Source organism: Bactrocera tryoni, chromosome 2 (genome assembly GCF_016617805.1).
Source record: "Bactrocera tryoni isolate S06 chromosome 2, CSIRO_BtryS06_freeze2, whole genome shotgun sequence".
Lineage (NCBI taxonomy): Eukaryota > Metazoa > Arthropoda > Insecta > Diptera > Tephritidae > Bactrocera > Bactrocera tryoni.
Genome location: NC_052500.1, coordinates 3,076,621 through 3,101,523, shown reverse-complemented (window position 1 = coordinate 3,101,523; position 24,903 = coordinate 3,076,621). Strand labels below are relative to the sequence as shown.

At 39.4% G+C, this 24,903-nt stretch overlaps 1 protein-coding gene across 4 annotated transcripts; it reads right to left on the bottom strand.

Annotated features, from left to right (window-relative positions):
• Nucleotides 1-3,973: 3,973 nt before the first annotated feature.
• On the bottom strand, nt 3,974-23,997 carry LOC120768916 (protein drumstick). 4 transcript variants are annotated; one of them, XM_040095691.1, is made up of 4 exons: nt 21,068-21,331; nt 8,787-10,088; nt 4,774-5,355; nt 3,974-4,377 (listed from the first exon to the last, which is right to left on the bottom strand). In XM_040095691.1, exons 2-3 carry the CDS (start codon nt 9,005-9,007, stop codon nt 5,331-5,333), a joined length of 246 nt encoding a protein of 81 aa, XP_039951625.1. In that variant the 5' UTR covers nt 9,008-10,088; nt 21,068-21,331; the 3' UTR covers nt 3,974-4,377; nt 4,774-5,330. The 4 variants fall into 4 exon arrangements, with proteins under 4 accessions (XP_039951625.1, XP_039951623.1, XP_039951622.1 ...); XM_040095689.1 differs by lacking the exons at nt 4,774-5,355; nt 21,068-21,331 and adding an exon at nt 23,561-23,997; XM_040095688.1 differs by lacking the exon at nt 4,774-5,355 and having other exon boundaries at nt 21,068-21,338.
• Between the last annotated feature and the right edge of the window lie 906 nt (nt 23,998-24,903).

The following is a 24,903-nucleotide window of genomic DNA, read 5'->3' as shown; positions in this document are numbered from 1 at the left end:
GCGAACGCACGGGTGGCGCAGCAAGCACTTTCAACCAGGTATACACACCGGCTAGCACAGATAAATTGTCCAAGTGTGCGCTGGGTATTTGTGCGCATGCGCATCGCTTGTGGCGCAGCAATACGCAAACGGTAGCCAAATTCATTCGTTTCGCATTTGGAAACTGCTTCATTACGTAGCCGCTGGCCTGGCCCACGATCACGTTCATTTACACACTTACACATACTTACATACAGACATATTTTTTATATGCCTGTATACAGAAGTAAACTTTTCTGTTTAGGAAGATGTTTTCAAGTGCAAGTGACCATTGATACCAGCGATAGCCAACTCCTGAAAATTCGCTCAGAAAAAAGAAAAAACTCATACAATATGTGGGCAGTAAAATGTATCAAAGTCAAGACTTCGAGAATAGAAATGTGGAAATAAATTGTGAATAGATTTTCCCTAAGAGTTTTCAAGTCTCTAAATGCTCTGGAATGCCAATTGTAAAAAATATCGAAAAAATAAAGGTTGGATGCCACAGCTCGTTATATGAATGACTCCCGAGTTGACGCACAAACACCCCATATACTGTATTTCCATCTGAGAATCTGCTGGGTTAGGTTATGTTAGATTAGATTAGGTAAATAGGCTGTTTACTGGTAAGGTCGTGATAATCCCACTTGGACAGCTGTGTGACACCTGTCCATTGTCTGGTTCAGTACTCCGAAATATGTATCCAACAGACCGTCCATATCGCCAAAAAGACCTACACCCTGACAGAAACTGAGCTCGCGCGAAGTCCTTAGATCGCAATATATTAAAACAGGGAACCCTCTGCTCGTTCCCAACCCGATGAAATTTAGGTATAGGTAACTTTATAATTTACGACAACTTCGTTTTGGCTAAGCACCCAGACAAGTTCATTATACATCGAAGTAGCTTGATGCAATTGCTAAGCTAGCGAGCTCAAGGACCGTGTAACAGCTCTGTTATGAGAGCGGATGCATACCTCCCAAAAAGAAGCCACATTTCGGTGAAGTACATCTGCTGCTACCTTGTTGGCTGCCACTTCTGCTTGAAATGCATTACAGTGGTCTGACAGTCTGCAACAAGAGTTGATTGAGATCTCCTGCCAGAAGACTTCTCCTTCAACCTTCCCCTCGAGCTATAATGCAGCCATGAAAAATTTCAGTGCTCTTCTTCTTCAGAGCGACTTCGCTCCACCCACGTATCTCACGGAGGTATGTGGGCGGAGAAGATGCCGCTAGAGGTATATTCGGCGGCGCAGGGATCTAAGTTATCAGGGTTGCAGCCTAAGTGAGAAAGATCTTCGGAATGTTTCTCTCTGGGGCCCTTAATGTGTTTACTTGAATCGGTACTGATCCAAGTATTTACTAGAGCGTTCAGAGCTCCAATTCGTCACAGGTAGTGTGCAAAAAACTATGAACTATGGGATATAGATCAGTTCTTTAACACTTCCAATGCAGTAGTCGGTGACTTGTTGTCTTTTGACTTTCGCTTCTTCCCCCAATAGTACCTCCAGTGATCAAGTTCACCTTTGAGCTTCAAACGTCATACGACGTTGTCATTATCCAAAAGTATCAGTCAATAAGATTTTCAACTTGTTTCGTTTTCAAAGCGCATACTTTTTCTGGAGTAAATTCAATTGAAATCCATCCAATACTTCTCTAAAAAAGCGCATCTTTAAATCTTCGCCGATTGTATCCAACAGAGGAATATACATTGAGACCCTGTAGTATTCTTCGCAAGTTCTCACGCAGAAATTTTCGCGTTTTGCTCTTGGTTTTTCTTCGTCAACTTTCATTACTGCCGCCAGTTTTTTCGTGTCTGAATAAATGGGTCGAAAATGTTCCTCATCTTTTTATCTTCGATTTCGGAACGATACAAGCAGTGCATCTATCATATAGGATGCCTTTGCCAGATCGATTGATTCTTTCTGAAGAATCACGCTGAGTGATGAGCCATAGATAGAATATCACATAGGCGAAAAATCCCAATTATAAATTCAAATTATCACACGACTACGATGAGTATCGTTGCTTTTCTTGCTACTTTATAATTTTTCAAAGTAGTAAAATTATTAATAAGCCACTTAGCCCCCAATTCTCCCCTCTGAATCCCGCACTGAATATACCCATATCGAAACACTAAGTTTAATTTTCCAGACATGTTAGCGGACGTGTGGCCAAATATTGATTCAAATCAGGATTGCATCGATGATAATAGCTGTCTTCGATTCGCCAGGCGTTACTCTCCAGCGCATCGAACAAATTATACCAGATGCTCAAACAAATGGGCAGCACTTGTGATGCAACCCTGCGGTTACATGTCTTCAGGCACAATATGGTAAAAATTATTCCTTATTGGCGAAGAGGATGGAGCCATGTGTGGAGGTTCATGCAAGTGAGTAAAGTTCTCTAAGCGCCATTCACTTACAAGTGGCCTGAAGCGCTAAAGTAAGAAGGCGAAACATCCCCTCCACAAGGTTGTGCGCTGGGTTTGGGACCCGCCACTTAAAAAACACCCAAAATGAAAAGATACATACAAACAGATTTATTGTTGAGCATACATATAATTGCCCACCTGAAAGCACTATGAACAACTTCAATAAAAAAATCGATTATTTTTTTATATTTTATTTATTATTTATTATAAGTAATTTATTAATTAATTATATTTAATTAAGGAATTCATTCAACTGATAGTTTGCAATTTATTATCAATTAATTAAAAAATATATATATATATAATTAATTTTGTTTTTGTTTTTGTTTTTTATCATATGGAATTGGTAAGCCATCGTATTACGTAATACATTGTATAATAATATAGTATAAATAATGAAAATCAAATAAACATTTTAAAATTAAATGTACGCAAGACATGTACATACAATCTTATTGCAACATACCGAAAGCATTTGCGTTCACAATTCGTTCGTCTACAATTCTCACTGCGTTTAACACTTTTCCTTTCGCTTTTTTTCGCTTTTTTCGTTTTTCAAATAACTTAATTCTTGTATGTATGTGTTTATTGTGTGTGTGTGTGTGTATGTATTAGTAAATAATTATTTCATGTCTATAATACTCGTAATTGCCACGAGATAAGTCTTAAATGTGGAGACAATTCAAGAGAATCGCGGGGCACGGGGCGCAGGGTCAGCGGCAAGTAGGAGACTGCAGGCAAACGCTACAAAATGCTTACATATTTAATAGGCATCGCATTACCACTACATACATACATAAACGTTTCTTGAATAGTGCACATTTCCTTCTCATTTATATTAAAAGCTTAAGGCGATCGAAACCGACAAAATTCAATACTTTTTTAAATTAGTTTCATTAAACATTTTTTGTTTTTATGTTTTTTTTTTTTTTGAAAACTAGAAAAATAATAAACACGCGCTTAAATAATTAGAGGAAAGCTTAGGAGAGTACGCAGGGAAGAGAATTTGTTTAACAAGAAAATTAGAATTTTTATAACAAACAAAGGATACGCAATAAAGTAATAAAAAATATAAAAATACAATATAATAATAATAATTACTGTTGCCGAAATTGCATAAGCGCAGCGCAGGCACAGTGTACAACCTTAGCTGAAGGAGCGCGCCAGTGGATGTTGTGGCAACGCGTTGCGTTGCTGCGGACGCGTGGGCATGCGCGCCAAGCCGAAAGCACTGGATGGGTGTTTACGCGTGTGCGCGCTTGCATTGGTTGCGCCTTCGGGCGCTGAGCTGACTCCGCTGCGCGCGCGCTGCAGCTTGAAGACACAGCAGGCACTCCTGTTGAGGCGCTGGACAACGCTGATTTGCTGACATTGCACGTTCGAAACTATTTGCTGGTGTGTGTGAATAGATGTGTGTGTGTATGTGCTTGTATGTGAAGATGAAGTTGAAAAGTTGACTGCAAAGTTTGTTGCGCGCTTATGACTCATGCTTGGTGGCTTGTGACAAGCAAAGATTTCTACGCTTTGCTGCTGCTTCTTCGTTCGACGCTGGCTTTTGGACGCGCTGCGTGGCGCTGAAGTTAAAAAACGCAAAAAGTCGTCGCTTGATTGCGCTTTCGGGACAGCGTCGCAGTTGAAGTCGATGTCGAGGGTGATATTGTGGTTGTTGTTGTTATTAAGCGAAGTTAATTGCATCGAAAGCAGTTGTGGTACTATTGGCTTACGTCGAAGGCTCTTGGGTGGATCTATGTGGATCTTGATTGCTGTTGTTGTACATATGTACTTATTTATCTACTGTTATTCCAGTTGGGTAATTAGTTGAAGCATTGCTTTGTTACATACATATATATGTTGTTTGCTTGGATTTTTCGCGAGCTTTGTTGGCTTGTTTAGTACATGCGTCCGCAAGTATCCATGTGCATACTTCTATAGCAAAACAAAAACAGCTTTACACATATGTAAGTATATATATATATTTCTGTAATGCGGTGCACTTCATATATTGCGTGACTATTGTGGATGCTTGTATGTATGTGCGTATATTTTAGTGGAAACATTCGAAGCGTCCTTGCGTCTTGTGTGCCACACAGCGTGTACGCAATGAAGGAGCTCGAATGCTGATGAACTTAGTGCTTTTCATAGACATTACTATGTATATACACACGTTTATATGTAGATATGAAAGTGCTTTTTACATAATGTACATAATGTATGTGTATGTATGTGTGCAATATTTGCGTTTTTCCAAGTGCAGAATGCAGTGAGTGCTATGAGTTAGTGCTTATGATAGATATGTGTGAAAAAAGTTGTTCCCCCACTCACCAAACTGCCAGAAACTGTGGGAAATTGACTGACGCGCAGGCGGCCGCTTATATGTATGCATGTATGTATTTACAGGTTTACTTTCTTTGATGATCCGTAAAGGGAAGCTTCACTTAATCTGCCGCCGTCAATAACACCAAACACCACAAGTTCAATTCAAACATTTCCAAGCCACCAAAAACCCCATACACCACCGCGGAGGCCGAGGCCATGCGCCACCACATGGAGATCGGTTGCAGCGCCGCGCCAAGAGCGTTTGCCAGGTTTGCAGTCCGCTTTACTTTATTATTACTTATTTAAATATTTTGCCAAATTATTGTTGCTGTTGTTTCTGTTTGTTTGCGTGCAAAGTGCAAGTGGTGGTAAGAGCATATGTGCATGCGTGCGTGTGTGCAACATTTGTGCTTGCTTTATATAGCTGGGTTTTAGGTGATTTATATATGTATGTAGGTATGTCATATTTATATTTTGTTTGATGTTTTTGCTTTTTCGCTTTAGCGTTTTTAATTTAAGTGCATGAGAGAAGAAGTGCTTAAGTTTGCGCTGGCGTTTGCTGTTTATCGCCATACACATTGACTACATCTACAAATAGAGTAAATAGAAAACAGAAACAAATATTGAAAATCCATTACTTGGCAAATATTATTTTAGAATAAGTTTACATAGTATTCGCAACTAAAATAAGTATTGGCGAATAACAGACAATCGAAACCAAATAACCTTTAGCCGTAGAAAGTTTATATGTTCATATATATATATATATATATGTATGTATGTATGTATGTGTGTATGTATGTGTATGTGCAAGCAAATTAATTTATATTCATAAGCAAAGAATCTTTATCTGCTCAAGCCATAGATATAAGTTATATGGTCTCGATTGTAAAAAATACAAATAAACTTATATACAGACTAATTTTAATAAATATACATACATATGTTCGTGTACCTCATTAAATGAGTAAATAAAAATATATGTATATATACAATATATAGTGCCCGTAAGAAATTAGAAGCACTAATTGGTAAGCAGAATTAAATAACTAAACTAAATAACAAAACAAGAAAAAATCCAATAAGCAAACTTCTTCTATTTTCGTACCCTGAGCAGGATATATGTACATAATAATGGGTTGTCAAAAAAGTCTTGCGGTATTTTTATTGATTTTTTTTAATTGAAATTGAAATGAATTTTTGATGACTCATGCCCAGGTCTAGACTGATGCTACGGCTGCTACTATGCCGGTCTCTTTCGAGCAATTCAGCGATTTTATCGCAATTTTCGACGACAGGCCTTCCGGAGCGTGGCGCATCTTCGACCACTTCTACACCAGAACCAACGTTGAAACCAATGTTGTGCTGTGGAAATGGAAACTGTATCGGGTCCATAAACTGCACAAATGTTATTAGCGGCTGCAGATGAATTTTTGCCTTTATCGTGGTAGTACTGTAAAATATGCCGTATTTTCTCTTTATTTTGCTCCATGTTTGCGACGCTATAACTCACGAACGACTTAAAAGAAACGACAATCAATCAAACACGTGTTAGCGCGTGAAATGAGCTTTCCAAAAAGGTATAGCATGACCCGATGCGACGAATAAAACTAGAACTACGCGCTTTCAGCGCCAACTAGCGAAAATACCGCAAGACTTTTTTGACAACCTATTAAGTTGGCAAAGTAGTTTGTAACAGTTTGAAGGAAATGTCGGAGACCAAGGTATATATAATTGATCATAGTGACGAGTTCTGTTGCTCAGTTTTTGAGATATTGATCTGAAATCTTGCACACGTCCTTTTCTCCCCAAGGCACTGCTCTTTGTTGTAACAGCCGATATCAGCTCACTATAGCCTATAGCTGCTATACAAACTGAACGATCGCTGTCGAGAGCTTATAAGGAAAGCTTTTTCATTTGACGAGATATCTTCACGAAATTCTACATGAATTATTGGCCAAGACAATGGTGCATTCTGCGTAGAAATTATTTGGATCGAGTCACCATGGCATATAGCGGCCTTACAAAACCTCATTAAGGTACACAACTAGTGCAAAATTTTAATAAACTCAAGTTTTATCGAATAATAAATTTTAAAGCTATATCTAAAATAGTTTTTGTGTGCCAGTCTTTTAAAGTTTTAAGCGACTACACGCTTAATCAGTTTCTATTTAATCGTTTTTTTTTCAGAACTACTTTGGTCGAATTTGCTCCAAACAAATTATCCTAAAACTATCAGATATTCACATTCTTATCCATACAATGACCTACCACTTTTTTGATGCGGTTTTTAAAAAACGTTCAACATGGGGGAAGCGTGCTTTAGAAGCTTCAAAAAAAATATTTTTTTGGTTACAAAAATTATCTGAGAATATGTTCCCAAAGTTATAGATGGGAATTCGAAATATTGTGGCAGCTAGAGAGGAAATAGTGGCCGAGCGCTTGGGCAGAAAGCGAAAATTTTGACGCGCTTTCTCGATTTTTCATTTTTACGATTTTTCTTAATTGCCGGGCAGGATAGAAAAAAACTAAACGTTGTATGGAATTGGGACAAGTCTTATTATCTTCTATTAAAGCTAAAAAAACTAAGAAAATACAAGTTCGAACACACATATGTATTTTTAAACAATATAAAGTAAAAATTTTTGGTCAAAAACCACTTTCTTCAATTTAAAAAAAAATTAGAATTTCACATTATTTTTGAAATTTTTTTAGCTTAAGAAGAAGATAAGTTATTAAAAAGTAATAAAAACAATCTTAGAATTCTTTGTTTCAGATAGAAATTGCGACCTGCATACTGTCCGCCGTCCGGCAAATGCAAATGCGCGATGCATCGTTAATGCTTCCAAAGCTGAATATCAAAGATTTCGTAACCAAAAATTTTGCGGATAATGTTTTAATATATCTGTAACTATAAACTCTAGAAATTTCGCTTTCATCAATTATTTATTTTCCTCTCAAAAAAATCCTGAAAAAATCGATTTTTTGAAGCCTTTAAAGCAGGCTCCTCCCTGCGGACAATATCTTGTAGTAGAGAATTATTTTTTAGTGCCGTCGGAGTTCGGGTATAACTCGAAATTCATGTCGTCATGTATTTTAAGAAAAATTCATTCTTGTTAAAATAAATAAATTATTTTATGTTCCATACATTTATCATAGACTTTATATCATTCTTAAATTATTTTGTAGCAAAAAGTAGATGAAGTTAGTAAGAATAATAAAATAATTAGATTTTGCAACAGTAATGCTGTACAGATCAATTCATATAACCGTTATGCAACCTGTATTTTCAACATTTTTCTGCTAAATTTCTACTGAAGAAAATCTTTCTTTGTTACACTATGTATCCACGATATTATACTTAATTTTGTGTGTATTTGTGAATTCATGAAATTCACGCTTTCGTAAACCATTTAAGAATAGAGAATCGATTTTTTTCACTACACGCCATGCGTCACTTCTTGAGTTTAATAAGTTTCATGATAAGCAGAAAAGTTTGCACTGCACATTTTTAAGCGAAAATTTCACAATAATTTGCGACAATAATTTAGATATTCCCTGCGTAACTTTATTTCAACTTCCCCGAATTTCATTTTTTTTTTGTTTAAATGAAGCTTAAACTCTCAACTTTGTAATATTATATGGTATGACACAATGTGATTGGTGGCACTGGAGATATACGACTGCAACGACATCTACTAACAAAATACGAAAATACTTTTTCGACCATCCAATATTATACATACACTGAGGTCAAAAGAAAATGCTATTGGCAGCTAGACCTTACTGAACTTCCGCGCATTGCTGCTAAGCGTCGGCAAACTGAACTTATTTACACACACTTTTTCAATTCAGGACTGCAAGACATGAGCGCTTGCAACAGTTTTTTAACTAGAAAAACCACAATAATTGCGAAAATTGTTGTTTTTCTACACAGAACTTTTGCTTATTGACTTTTTTCTTTACAATTAAATTACTTTTCGACTATTTCTAAATTGAATATGTATGTTGTCACTCACCTGTGTTGACGCAGGTTGTCGCGTTGCTTGAAGTATTTGCCGCAGACCTCGCAGGAGTACGTTATCTCGGGTGATTTGTGGGTGCGCTCGTGAATCATCAGATTGTAGGGTTTGGTGAAACGCCGCTGGCAGTACTTGCAAATGAACTCACACTTTGGACGCATCTTGCGGCGGAAATCCGACCGGCAGTCATCGTTGTCGATTCTCATTACAGCGAACATTTTGTCGTTGCTTTTGGCTTTGCTGTTGCTATTGCTATTGCTGCTGCTGCTGCACTTGTGTGTGTGTGCCTATGTGTCGTTTTATTTCAGCTAAGCGCGTGCGCGTGTGTATGTGTGCACTCGACTTTCTAATTACGCTCGCGCTCCCCAATGGAACCGTTATGGCTACTTGAACGCTTAGACAAAGCGCAAGCTCACTCTGCGCTGGCAATAATTAAAACAAGTAGTGAATAACACCGTTATTAACCCCAAGGCGGGGGAGTCAATGTTGCACTCGCTATTTGCTGGAGAGACTACAAGACGAGTAGTCGACGTTGCGCGGCGTGCGACGTATGACGCGCGGTGCTTAAACGAACAAATCAACTGATAGCACGACGTGCGGCGCGCTGACTGCTGGCTGAGTGCGCGTTAATTACGAGCGTATTAGTTATCTAGGCGGGCAGCGGTGCAGTGTGTTGGTGTCACTCGCTGTAAAGGTGTCGGCTGCTTTTGGTGCACTCGTATTGGTGCTGCGCGCTGTCGCTGTGTGCGTGCAATTGCGGCCGATAACAGTACTAACGCTGGGCGTTTTCCTAGCGCGGAGGGTGGACTGTGTGCGAAACGCTTTTCAACGAAGGCGATGTCGCGCTGTTCGTTTGTGTGTTCGCTGTGGATATGTTGTTTGTGTGTGTTGGTGCGTTGGTGGCGGCGAAGTGATTTAAATCGCTTCGCTTTGACACTTTATTTCTCAGCGGCCAGACGTGTGTGTGTGCTGTGTGCGCACTTAATTTGTAGTTGTTTCGTTGGCTGTTTAAGTAGTTGTTTACACACTTTTGTTGCTACTTTTTATGATGAACGCTGTCGTTAATATTTGTTGGCGCGCTGTTATTAGTGTTTTTCAGCTGTTTGTCCAACACCTTCGCTTACGTTGTATAATAATGTTTAAACTTTGTTGTTGCTGTTGCTTTTCACGCACACTACTAAGCGTTTTAACCACTACTCGTGCATGCGACTGTTGCTGTTGCTGTTGGTGTAGTGTGTGTGTGGTTGTGTGTAGGCGTTTTCGTTGGCGTTGGTGGGCTGATTCTTTTATGACGGAAATCTACAAAGAAAACATACAACAACACAATAAAGTAAATATGAAAAAATAGTACATAATAAAATGGTAGATATTAAACGGTGCTATCAATAAAAATGGAACACAAAAGACATTAGCAACGCCTTCTCGTTGGCGGTGAAAGAGCAATAACAAAAACAACGCACGTGATAACCGTGTGCAAATCAAAATTAACAGCGAAATGGAGCTACAGCCGTGTTAGCCAACACATCAAGGCAAGTATGTACATATATGTATATGTATGTGTGTATTGTAAATTACGTATGCAAGCACAAATCCAGCGAAAGTTCAGAATAGCGAAATGCTCTTTGCTGTCGGATCGAAATATAATTATTAAAATTTAATTTAAATTAATGAAAACAATACAAAAATATTTTAATCTTGTTACGAAATATAATTATTTTTTCCACATATTTACACTTCAAACAAATGCCCAGCGAAGCAGCTTTTGTCACCATTTCTCAAGTCGCAAGCACTAAATTTTGACATATACATACATACATACACATATTTAGTATGCATGTGTGTAACTTTGTTAAAACTCGAAATAAATCCCCAAAAATACTGACAATCGAATCTTAAATTATGACACCTTCAAGTCAATAAAACCGCAATATTAGATTTGTGTCTCTGATATGAAAACTAGCATTGAGCAACTTCTGTTGCGCATTTCTCACCACACACATACATACATAATTAGATTTTATATACATATATGTATCTATTTATGAACATATGTAAATCATAAAACCTCAAATGATCAGCTATTTGGTGAGCTATAAGTCACTGCTGGTGGCTGGTTGCAATGAGTCAGCGTTGTATTTGCGTAAATATGTATGTATGTACATATATATCGTCACATATATGCATGAAAATACGCACATAAAATTTATTTTAGTGCTAATGCTATTTCGGCAGTTTGTTCGCCTAGTCACCGTGTCAAGTCTGCAGACCTTTGAAAAACCAACCACATGATGCGTCATTTCTGCACACTAATTATCTCTGAGTAACTACTCTTACTTTCAAATATGTATGTTGAATTGGATTTATGTCGCTACAATCCTTAATGGATATATGTACATACATACATATGTACATATGTACATACAATAATTTTCACGCGAAAAATAATAATTTTAACTACAATAACCTCCACAGGTGCATTTCTTATAATAAAAGTATAAAGAGATGTTTACATACATATATTGATGTTGATCGGTGGGTTTGTATGCCAGTTATATGCTATAATAGTCGGATCTGAACAATTTTTTGAAGATTGTAGTGTTGGTCCGGGGAAATGTCAGTGCCAAATATTATGAAGATATATCGTCAATTAAAAAAAAATTCCATACAAGGACTTAACTTGAATCGCTAGGTTTATATGGCAGCTATATGCTATAGTGATCCAATCTGAACAATTTCTTCAGAGATTAGACCGTTGTCTTAGGCAATAACATATTCAAAATTTTGTGAAGATATCTTGACTAATGAAAATATTTTCTAAACAAGCGCTTGATTGCAGTCGTTCAGTTTGTATGGCAGCTTTATGCTATAGTAAACCGATTTGAACAAAGTCTTCAGATATTTAGTAATTGTTTTTGGCAATAACATATAAGAAATTTCATGACGATATCTCGTTTAATGAAAAAATTTTCCATACAAGCACTTGATACCAATCGTTCAGTTTCTCTGGCAGCTATATGCTATAGTAGTCCGATCTACATAACTTTTTCGAAGATTACATTGTTGAATTGGAAAAATATCTCTGGCAGTTTTCGTGAATATATGTATGTATCTGTTCTAATAAAAACGTTTTCCATACAAACACTTGATTCCAATCGTTCAGTTTGTATGGCAGCTATATGCTGTAGTGGTCCGATTTTAGCGATTCCGCTAAATAAATAGCTGCTTAGGGAGAAAGTTATGTGTGCAAAACTTTAGATCGATATCTTAAAAAGTAAGGGACTAGTTAACGTATATAGAAACAAACAGATGAATAAACGGATTTGACTAAAGCACCTAAGCTGGTGGCACTGATCAGTTATATACCATATATGTGACCTGGTCTACGAAAAGGGAAAAGGGAGCTAACGTGCTAAAACTAGTTTTCTGGGAAACAGAAAAAGCATCTCATCTTCCATCCGAATCAACTAAAAAGTGAAAATTGATTTTTTGACACCTAAGCCCACTTTTCGTAGACCAGGTCACATATACTTAATAGACTCTCCGACGTTTCTCTCAAACTGTTATAGACTACGTTGCATACTTGATATGGTCTACACAGAGTACAAAAAAGCCATAAAAAATTAAGCAAATGTCGGTACTCCACGAATGCATATGCTTAACTGCAACAACAGCATTGTTCATAAGGCTCATAAAAACTTACTTCACAACAGTAAATGGTCGCGTTATTTTAGACAAAAGATAAATCAAAACACCCGCAAAAGTCTCAACATTGTCAAGCAGCCGAGCGCGAATTTGCATAAATATTTCATGTTAATGCTAAGTGTAGAGCTCCCATGCTGACCTCCCTCCTCAAAGTTAGGTCTTAAGTTCGCTGAGTTCACACCTGCTGCGCATGGAAAAAACGCTCAAAAGCGCGCAGATTCGCCAAGTTAATAACATTTTCTCAACGGTTTAATGGAACTGTAATTATTAATTGCTGGCATTGTGCATAAAAAGTTGCCAAGCATAAAATTCCAATGTAATTGTGAGCATGTGTGTGTGCATGCATGTTGCTGGCAACGTGAGGGCGTTAAATTTCAATTTAAATGTCCTTTAGCATATTACAAGTGTTGCTGTTGTTGCGGCCCCTTGGCCGCGCCAGCCACCAGTTCAGCATATGCATTATTGCATTTGTGAAATTGCTGCCCCGCGCTCCGCAAAGCATGCACATATGCGCAGTGGCAGCGTTAATGTAAATATTAACGGTAAGCATTGCGAACAGCAGCCATCAGCGGTCACCGCTATCGCCACCGCAACTACCACAAACACCACCGGCACCGCAGCGTTTCGCTCGTAAATTGCAATCGAGCCAGCAGTAGTCAGACATTCTTTGTCTTTACTTGATTTTATTTAGTCGCCACGCTGCTGGATATCGCCGAATCGCCGAATGCGGCATTCAATGCCATTGTTTTAAATGATATGATATGAAATGTAATACTACTCATATAGAAATATCCACTTATAAAGGTATAAGGCATGTCATATAATAAAATGATGCAAATAAAAGCGGCGCATGCGCATATACCATAGCGAAATGTGTGTGGATTAAGCTGATTTTGGCGCTTGAGCGCCACTCAGAAGCCTCCGAAGCAAATAAAATGATAAAGTGTAGAGGCAAAAACAACAAAAAACGCAGACCTTCGTGTATGTAGAATGCGCATGTGTGTGCGTGATTTGCAGGCGCACGTAAAACAATTCACACACCAAAGCTGCAAAGGTGCAACAACACAGTGACACTTGGTGCTGAGGGAGCGCGTCCAATGTGACTTCAACGAATTTATAAGCTGCGCACAGCTGGGTGTAAAGCGCGTTGACTGCCTTTAGCTGTTGGAGCCGCTAACTTTGCGCTAAATTGCCGCTGCTGTTTTGTTGCCTTCAATTTAACTTTTGTATTTTTGTTTTTGTTGTTGTTGTTGCTTTTGTCGCACTGAATGGTAAAAGTGACGTTGTTTTTAGACCACAGCGGGGAGTGCTTCCCGAAAATCAGCAGCAACAAAGCAACCAGTAAATGAAAAATGGCGCATGCAGACCCTTACGCAAGCAAGCAACAACAAAAAAGTAATAATAAAATATGGAAAAAACATTAAGAACAAAATTATGAATAAATAAAAGTATCTGAAGCACGAAAATCACAGCGCTCCCACATTGTACACAAAGGCACGTCACTAACGCCACTGCCGCCAACACCGCCACCGCCACAGCCGCGCATAGCGCCAGCACAGACGCCAGTGTCACCACAATAGCCATAGCAAAGCGTTGGCATTGGAGTTGGGCAACATGCGGCACATGCATGTGTTTGCGACAGCTTAAGCAGTTAACCGCGCTCTCTTCGCCGCACCACCAAGCCGCCGCGCGCATAATGGCCAACCTTTTCTCAAACGAAATTGACCTCTGGCGCTGTGTCGCTTATTGTTATTACAATATTAATGTCCACAAAATAAAAGCGACACTGACTTGGCTGCTGACCAAGGTCTCAACTGGAGCGTGTGCACACACACATGCACCCTTTGGCTGACACGCACCCGCGCTGGCGTAGAAAAGCTGCGCTATTTGATGTGTGTATAGGAAATAAGTGTGTGTTAGTGCAGTGGCCCCAAGTGGTAAGTGGTCCCAACTATGCCATTCATAATTTTGTGTACACAATGTGGCGTCACATTGGCATTTTGTCGCCGTTAATCATACAACTTATTACCAAGCGGGCGCCCCACTATTAAAGGCCACTTCACATTCATAGTCATAACCATACTTAAATGCAACCTTAAATACATATGTATGTATGTATGTAGTATGAGTGTGAGTGCTCGCATAACTTTATGCTGCTTTTCATTTCACATTTCCATTTTATTTGTTTGAGACCTTTATTGTTTATGGCTACTCCCTCTACTTTGGTTATTTGACTACTCTTTTATTATTATATACATATGTACATATGTATATGTATATATATTTTTTATTTTATGACGGTAATGCGGCACTTTAGTACAAAGTTTTCCTATTCTTGAGTAGCGCAGTGGTTCTTTTGTTGTTTCCAATTAATGTGTAGGTCGCAAGTGAAACGCTCATATTACAGGTGTAGGTAGGCTCATATGTAAATCTCAAAATTGGTCCGCACAAACCGGGTTAAAGAGCGAAATGAGAAAAAACGGGAGTGAACTCGTAAAGTAGTTATGAAAAACTATTAAAAAATTAGTTTAGATTATGTAAATTTGAGTATTCTCTTAATAGGGGTGGAGCCACGATCGTTAAACTAACTGCCACCGCAAGTAAATACCTTCGATTAGTGAGCTATTTGGAGATTCCTGTTGTCTTCCAAACCTACTACTTCATTAGTAAGCACTCAATCCTTTTAGTTTGGTGGTTTTCATCGCATATTTTAACCGTTTTAGTGCTACTATACCCTCTTTTCGCTTTTCATAAAAATTGAGGTTATGTTAAATACTTTTATCATCTAATCCAATGCCACAAAAACAAAAGAAATCGTTAAGTTCGGCTACATCGGAGCTAGAATACCCTTCACAGGTGCATTTCTTATAACATATTGGGTGGTCGAAAAAGTATTTTCGTATTTCTAATCAAACTTTAACATATTTTTTTCTATATTTATAAAGAACAATAGTGAACAAAAAATTTTGGTCCACCACTTTTTTCGGTTTTTTCTGCTAGAGACATTGTTTCATCAGTATAAAAATACGAAAAAACTTTTTCGACTATCCAATATAATAAAATATAAGGTATAAATCAGTTAGTTTTTATGGTAGCCACAGGCTGTAGTAGTTTGATCTGAACAATTTCTTCGTAGATTGTAGTGTTGCCCTGGAAAATTATGTATGCCAAATTTTGTGGAGATATTTGGTCCAATAAAAAATGTTCCATACAAGAACTAGATTTCGATATTTCAAAAACTGAGGGACTAGCTCGCGTATATAGTACACAGACGGACATGACTCAATTGACTCAGCTCGTCACTCTAATCATTTATATATGTATGTACATACTTTTTGGATCTACGACGTTTCCTTCTAGCTGTTACAAACTTGTTTTGAAAATCCTGAGCAAGGTAAAAAATATAATAAAAAAAGTAGGAAATTTTCGAAAAATACTAGTTTAAGTTAAAAGCAGGGTTTCTCTTCCGAGGCTTTTTGTTTCTTATTCATTGGAGGCGTTTTTTACGTGGAGGGGGCCCAAACCCAGCGCACAACCCTGTGGAGGGATTATTTCACCTTCTCACTTTAGCTCGCCTTCAAACGGATGTTCTTTAGCTACCTAGAGGATACTTGGTCTAGGACCGGAAGTCGAGAGCTGCTTGAGCCATATGTAAAAGAATCGAACATTCCTCACTTGGGTAAGCTTCTGCACATGACTCCATCCTGGCTAGGTCATGTCGTCCGAGTGGACGAAAGTACTCCGGCTCTGAAAGCATTCGACGCGGTACCCGCTGGGGGAAACAGAAGAAGAGGAAGACCTCCACTCCGTTGGAAGGACCAGGTGGAGAAGGACCTTGCTTCGCTTGGAATCTCCAATTGGCGCCACCTTGCGAAAAGATGAAACGACTGGCGCGCTGTTGTTAACACGGCTATAACCGCGTAAGCGGTTTCTACGTCAGTAAAGAAGAAGAAGATTAACATCAAGGTTTGGTATTTTCAAGCGGCCTTAACTATTCTTGTCATAAGCTGCTTCCTACTAAGACACAGCTAAAGCATTTAATCCTATCATGTATAAACAAGTCCTTTGAATTCCCATCATGACCATCTAGAACAAAGTTTAGCCCATAAATATTTACAAAACATGAAATGGATTTGCACTTTTGCGAAAATGGATTTTCCAAAGACCAAATTTAAATCCGCAAATAATACGATGTGAGCAATTCCAATCAAAAGACCAAAGTGTCTTAAGTCCACACTTGATTTTTAAAGCCTTCAACTGCAACGGCTTTTGTGGCAAAGAGTCAAAACCAAGACCGTGTGAATGTTCGAAACTGCACGTTGCTTGTCTTGCAGGCGCAGTGCCAATGCAAATGGGTTCAGTCTTTATGCACACTTTGCCCAAAATCCGATTAGTGATTGCGGTGAAGGCTGCTGCCGCCACCGCTGTCACTGCTGCATTTTATAATTACAGCAAACCGCACGTTGCATGCCACACACGCTGCCTACACAGCATTCGAACACATGTGGTAGCCCACTACTTGACATAAGGAGTACGACTGCCGGTCCAACAACACAACACAGCACAGCCAGTGTCCTTAAGCATGCAAACACACATATGCTAATATGGTGCGTTCGTATGTATGTGTGTGTTGTATAATAATGCAACGCTCAATGCTGTGTTAATCTCATTAATCCCAGTGCAAATAATTAGTGTTTTGTACACATTGCGCTGTTGGTGATTGCCAGCCCCGGAGAAATGGCCCTTCGCCGCACGGCGAGCGTGAGTGATGGACAGGCGTGTGTGTCTTCTTATGTTAGACACCGCTTCGTAGCGAAATGCATTATCTGCTGATATTTGTGCGCAAAAAATATTTTCATGTTTAGTTGTCATTGATTTTATTGCCTTTGGCCCTGCGTCCTACCTGGCTTACTGTGATAGCCATACGCGCGCGCTGGCCGCTCTACACCTTCTTGCCTTGCCTTCGCTCGCTGCTGGAAAATCCATTAAATATTGCACACACGCTGTGTCACACTTTACAGGATGAGCGAGTTAGTGATCGAGCAGCGTAACGTTGGACCAAAAATGCTGAATGCAAACATGCAAACATGCAACGGGCGAAATGCATAAAAAGTGATCTGCAACAAAAAGATGCAAGATCGGGCAGCGTTAATGCCGCGTGAAATTAGATTTACACTGAATTCACCGCAGATCGCGCGGAATCTTGGTCATCCTTTCAACGAACTTGGCGGCCGCTGCAGCGCTGCCATTCTTATCGCCATCCCGAGGTGTTGCAACAAGCGATAAAATGCGGTCAACGTCGCCGCGCCCCGCATAACCACGCTGCACTGCCAACGGGTCCACTGCTCCTACGGCTGACTCTTCAACACCTTCAGGATTTGTATTTGTCTTTTTCAGGATTTCTTTTTTCACTCCCTTGTACATTAACTATACTAATACGTTGAGGTTATGTTTACGTTTTCCAGGAATCAAAAAAAGTTACACTTTAACACCCTTCAGCCGATAAAAATTGAGGCGGTGCAAAGAGGATTGTGGAGTACAAAATGCTGACGGCTTGTTGTAGCTTGTTTGTGTCACTTTCGCTTGCAACACCAACCATAACCGCATAAACCTGGCTTAAGGCGGCCTGACGGTGGACGGACAATTGTGGCATTGAATGAAATGAGGGCGGACAGCGGTGGCGAGGTGGCATTAAACGTAAAAAATGCCAATAAGCGAGGCGAGAAAAAACAAAGAGCCGACACACGCACCTCGTCCAGTCTCGGCTGCTTCGTTACGATTTCCAACTGAATCGAATCTAATTGTACTAATGGCCCGAAATTCCAAGTAAACACCCATTTATGTACGTGTGTGTGTAGGTATTTATGCGACCAACAATTAGAATTGCGGGATTAAACAGAAAACAATGGCGTAGAAGAAATGATGTGTTACAAACAGAAATCTTCAGCGCACAAAGCGGCGTTTATAATTGGAAGAAAGTGCTCAACAAAGAGATTGAGCCGAAGTCGAGGAGATAATACGTTATTAGGGATGCACACACGTGTTTGTATGCATGTAAGTGTCAATGTGTACATTCCGAGTCATTACTAGATCATTATCAACGGTGATTTTCATGTGCCGCTTAAGTCTTGTGTGTGTGCCATCAATGCCATCAGTGTGATGTGACACATGTGAACAGCCGAAAACACTGCAAAGATCTGAATTTTGTTAAGAAAGCGGAGGATCAGCACCTGCAAAACGGTGCAGCGCAATTATTAAAGTGATGGATTAATATTTTTTGAATGAAGCAGCTCGACAAATCCCACAAATCGGAATTTGAATCAATCATTTGTTTAAAAGACGATTCAAAGTATATATGTATGTAAAATCGAAAAAAGTGAACTGAAGACGGTAATTTAGAATCTAAATTTTAGATAAACATTTCAGAATGCAAAATAACAAAAGAAATTTGAAATAACTTTTAATATTTTGTTACGATTTAAAGTGTTGCTCACTGGATATTGCATGAACTATTGATTTGTGACATATTTATATACCATATACACATACTTTATTATATTTGTGTTTCATGTGAGCCCAAAATGCTTTGGAATTGTCTTTCAAACTTTTAAATTTGAAATGACCGCTGTTTCTAAACTATGTTTATATATTGAATATTGTTATGTTAAATTTGCCACGATGTTTGTAACCCCCAGAGGGAAACATCAGAAGCCCTATGAAGTCAATACGTACATATACATATGCATAACTGATTAACGTGGCGAGCTCAGTTGATTTAGCCCTGACCGTCTACACATGCTCAAAATAATTCCCTGGTTTTTGAGATATAGATCCTACTTTCTTATTGTCTTTCCCTGGCCACCATTCCAGAGCTGTATGGAAGCGCAACTGGTAGTAACTTCGGCTGCTACGAGGTCTGACCGGAGACTTAATTCTGATACCAAGGGGAACAGCAGCTCCCATCTGCTCATGCGGACTGGCCCGCTGGAAAAATCGTGGTGGGTGCCGTTAAAGCCCAAATGCGGGAAGAACAGACACTTTGTCAGTTGGATGTGGAGATGCATTGCAACCGGGTGCCGGATTTTAGATAGGCCTCGAACCCTACCAACGTGGTTAGTGCGTCCAATCCACACTGCCAATTGATACTGAAAATGGCTTCAGGGTGCGGATCAACGCATTGATTTTATCCGCTGTGCTTTTAAACGTCGTGGGGTAAGTCTGTCGTCGGCAAGTACCCCTGTTAAACACACCGGACGTTGTCCTTTTATTTTCACCCCACGGGCAGGGGATTGAAATTGCCCGCGGTAAGGTAAGCCTGTCGTAAAATCCATATGCACTGTGTCTGCATTTTGGGCTTGACTAGAAATTTCAGCATAGTTTTTGTCAGAAATATTGCTATAATACTCAGCTTGATATGATAAAATGCTATTGAATGATATTATATGTATTTGTATACACATAAGGATTATTTTGCAGAACTAAAAAAAAATTCTAAAGCCTTTCTTATCTAAAATATTGTCTGTTCTAAAAATTTCCAGAAACGAAGTACTGTATTACCTTTGAATATTAATTAATCTACTTTATGTATGTATGTACTTTCAAATTTTTAATATTACTGTTTCTCTAACTTATAACTTTAAATTTCGAATATTAATTTTTTCCTTCAAATTTTATCCGTCTGATTTCATTAGGTCAGTGTTTGTTAAGTGTATACATACAAGCTCTATACACACGGATATGTCTAAATAATGTACGTTCTCCATACCATCCTTCATTACAAAACGCAGAATATGCACAACTTTCATCGACCAATTGTAGATTTCACAAACAAACCAACAACCACATATCCCTTTTTTCCACATTTGTAAACTCGTACATATCAACGCAGTTATATGAACATACAATGTGTATATAGAGAACCCCACCAAATATACACGCAAGAACGAGCCAGCGCTAGAAAACACTTTAGCCCCACAATGACCAAGAATTACACACACACGCAGTCTCACAAACAGCGAAAACAACACAAACTTGAGGGGATTCACCAATAAGAGTGCGTAAAACTGGTAGCGGCAACATAAGCGGCGAACGGCAAAACACATACCACACTTGTATGCGCAAGTGTATATGCAAGGGCTGTCGGAAGAGCGCTGGTGACGCACAGTTAGAACAACACGGACGACAACAACATGGCCACATGGCCAGCTACTGTTTACACAGAACGGAGCAGCACGAACAGAACGAAATCTAACCGCAACCAGCATAAATGGAGAATATGGAGAATGTTGAGGCGGCAACAAAAAAGCGCTACAACAAAAAACGCACGTACGTATGTATGCCTGTCGTATGTAAGCGATGGTGGCGTAACACAGAAGTCGTGCCATCGCGGTTGGGCGCACATACATTTGCCGAACCACCCGATTAAGCCGAATGTTGCGCTGACTCGGTGGCGTTTTATTGCCGCGCATGTGCAAAGAGAGGCGCTGTAATGGCTGCGGTGGCGCTTTGGTACAATAGAAAGCCGAGTGTGCCGCTACTGCTGCTGACTAGGTTGAAGCTTATTTCGTATCACTTACCCAGTGAAAAGTGTTGCTCAATCAAACGTGCAGTTCTCCAAAATCACAAGCACAATAACGATAAACGCGTTCAAATGTACAAAAATATACTTTGTAAAATAAGTACAAGGCGATTCAACTTAAAGTTGCAAACTAGTTAACACTTTGGTGGAGTATGCACAGATGAATTTATGAATTTATGTTGTATATGTATCTACGCGTATGCGTTTATTGTATGTACGCGTACGACGATGCAATTTGACTAACTGCGAGACGAAAATAAACGGTTGCTTACTGCTCTGCTACAGATTACGGTCTGTGGAGCCAGCACGTCGGTAAGGCACGAAGATGACTTCTTCAATGAGATACGCTACTACCTACTTACAATTTGGTGCGAAAGTGCCGACGTTGCAGGCCAACTGCTTCATTTGCTGCTGCTGCTGCTGCTGCCGCTGTGGCTGCTCGCTCGCTGCCAAGCGCTGCGCTGCGCTGTCATGCAATGCGGTACGAAGCCAAATTCAATGGGATGCGCTGCGCTGCGCCGTGCCAGTGCCAGTGCGTCGACAACTACCGAATTGAGTGAGAGTTCTTTGTGAGTGTGCATGTATATATGTATATATACGCACATGTACATATGTGCATGGCGGTGCGTTGTGAGCGTAACAAATTGAGCGATCTATTTGAGCGTAACGGCGAGTGCAGTCTAACATACCGAACAAGCCAATCAGCTCACCTTCCCATCCACAGAAGCTGCCCAAACGCAGAGTGTTCTGAAGAAATATTTTACATATACTAGACACTCCTTTCTTTTCTTTGCTACTGGTAGTATATATAATTTAGAGCCAAGTCGACTACTACAGAGCAACGCCGATGACTAACACTGTGCGCCAGAAAAATCCGAACAACCAACAGCCAACAGCCAATCAAGTAGCTAGTACACCAAGTCATCGATGACTAACTAAGCCCGAACTGCCAAGTCCAGTTGAAGTGCGTTTAAGGGGCCCACTTCGTGCGTGTACGATCGCTTGGGAAGGAGGTGCTTAAGACCGGTAGCCGAAGGTACGGCAGCTACTGGTTTACATGTGGCAGCAGCAATAGCGACAACTACAACTACATTAGCGTGCGCATAGGAACAGTGTTTAGATGACGATAAAAGTCGTTTGAAAAGTCAAAATCAGTGAACACATAAACGGTGGCAGACATTTTGTGATTTTGTGAATGAAGATATAATTTAGAATTAGAAATGCATTATGAGTGCTCTCAACACTGAACCCAGAAATCCCAATTTGTATGTAATTTATGGCCAATATTTTTTTTTACTGCTTCCTTCAACATAGTATTTTTTGAGAATTTGAATAACTTTAGAGAAAAATTCTAGCAAAACTGATTGAAATTTAGTAAATTTTTCTATAAAGGAAAGTTTGAAGGTCTCATATCAACCATTACTATAATGGTTTTGGATAACACTACGCAACAAATTTGAAAGAAAAATGTGCGATTTATGTGCCAAAATATCTGTGGGATATTTCAAGTATTATTTTTACGAATTTTAATTCAAAATTTTTGACTACAGCACAAAAAGTCCTACGTTTTAAGCATTTTTTATTATTATCTTCAGTTTTAGCAATCCAAAGGTAACAAGAAACAGCCTCTAATATCACAGTTCGAAAATGACTATAGACTAGTGCAATTCTGATAACTAATATTAGAAAGTGAAACCAAATTCACTCTAAATTCAATTGAAAATTAAATTTCTACTGGATATTGTATAGCTTTAATCAGTATACTAGTATACTATAGCAATTAATATCCTTTAAAAATATTTCTCATATCATAAAAGACAAAAAAAAAAATTATGTGAAATTTCGACTAAAGTCAAAGCGCCATTTCAGCAAATACATATACGAGTATACTAACTAAAACACTGCCTTAAAATATTGTTTTTAAAAGAATTTCTGCCGATACAAAAGTTTTTAAGCAAAATTGTCACACCGTGCGTCGCTATAATTTGATTTTTAGCAGTGCCGCTTTGACGTCGATTTGACCGTCGCTAACACAAACACAGCATCCGAAGCAACAGTTGTAAGCACTGTTATTGATTTTATTACGTCGCCACTGTCGAATGTGGTCACTAGCGTGGTGATTTGCTTTATGTGGTTTACGTGACGTATGCATAATTGTGGGCATGGACAGCCGCATTCGGCTGCCACACGATCGCATACAATATCAACTGCATGAAACAGCCGTACAACGAACGCAAACAGTAGCTGTGATCGGTATTGGTAGCGGCTACCATTGGCCAGCCATTACGCACACCGATGGGTGTGCCAATGGGAAGTGGGCGCACGTAAGCGCAGTGACTAATGCAGACAGCCAATAATAGCTACTGTAGTTGGCTTAGTTGAACGCACCAATGAGCAATTGTAAATTATAATTATTATAGTAAAATTATATATTATATATTTTGGTAATTACATTTATATCAACTTAAAGGTGCAAATTGTTAAAACTTACCGAAATTAGGCAGGAAAAGAAACGTAAGGTTGTAGTTGCAATTTTTCCGTCGGCTTAAAGTCCTTTACACGTCGCTTTGAACAACTTTGCGATATTGCAATATTTTCTAAAAAGTCTTAAGCGACCCACACACGATTCGATTTTTCGTTACGGCCAATTTTGAAATTTGTAATCATAAAAATACTTGCTGTCTTAGCTGCTAGTTAATCGCAGCCACGCAATGTAAAAACTTGCCCGATTTTATAACCGCAATCGGACAGAAGATGTACGGTCGCCTTGAGAAAAAACTGCGGTATGCTTTTGTCAGGTTATATTATTTTATGATGATGATATTGCGTGCGTGCTAAGCGGCGCGATCTCGGCTAGGCGTATTCTGGTATACAACTGCTTTAATATTATTTAATAAAATATATTTCACTTCCGAACGCTTCCGTGCGCGACAGTGAACTGCAAAGTTACGATCGAAACTTCAGCTTGATAGTTAACAGCTGCCTGTGTTGAACGCGGAGCGGCTTCTGCTTCTGCTTTCTGCTTCTGCCGTGATATCACCTTGCTTTTCTTATTACTCATTCCTCTTGCTTCTCCTCGCCTTGTGCCTCTTGCGGCCGCACACCCATGAGTCGGGCGATCGTGTTGCCCAGCCGTTCAAGCCGCTGTTCGTGCTGATGGTGCTGTTGCTGCTATTGCTGTTGCTGGTAGTGGTGCTGATGGTGGCAGTTGCTATTGCGGTTGTGGAGCTGCTGGCGATGCCTACTGGCTGTTGCTCCGACTGGTACGCCCGCCTTCCACTTCTTCGCCGCCGCAAGCGCATTACCATTATGTTTGTTGTTATTGTAATTGGTTCATTGGTTCATTGCTGGACTACTACAGTTCCAATAATTGTTGTTGCTTTTGCCTTTGCACGCTTTCAGTTTGTGACTCCGCTTTCGATGGAATTCTCGAAAAATGAAGACAGCACAGCCATACACATGTGTGTGTGTATACAAGATAAAAGCACAAAAACAAAAACACCAACATAAGGTAAAATGAAGTAGATACCTCCACATATACACACATATATATGTATGTTGGTAGATACACTTGTATAACAACAGCAGGGGCATAGAAAACATCATCACTTGCGCTCAAAAACGGAGCTCCAACAAGAAAAGACCAGCAGCAGAATCTTGCTCAGGCGGGCAAAAATAATTACAAAAATGTACTCTTGGCATTTGGCCAACTTGGTCTGTGCATGTGCGAATGAGATGCAGATGTTGTTGCTGGTTTCAAGAAGAGTGATATTCGGCCAGTGTACGGCAAACAGACATCAACACCAACACCAACAAGACAGGCATCAACCATCC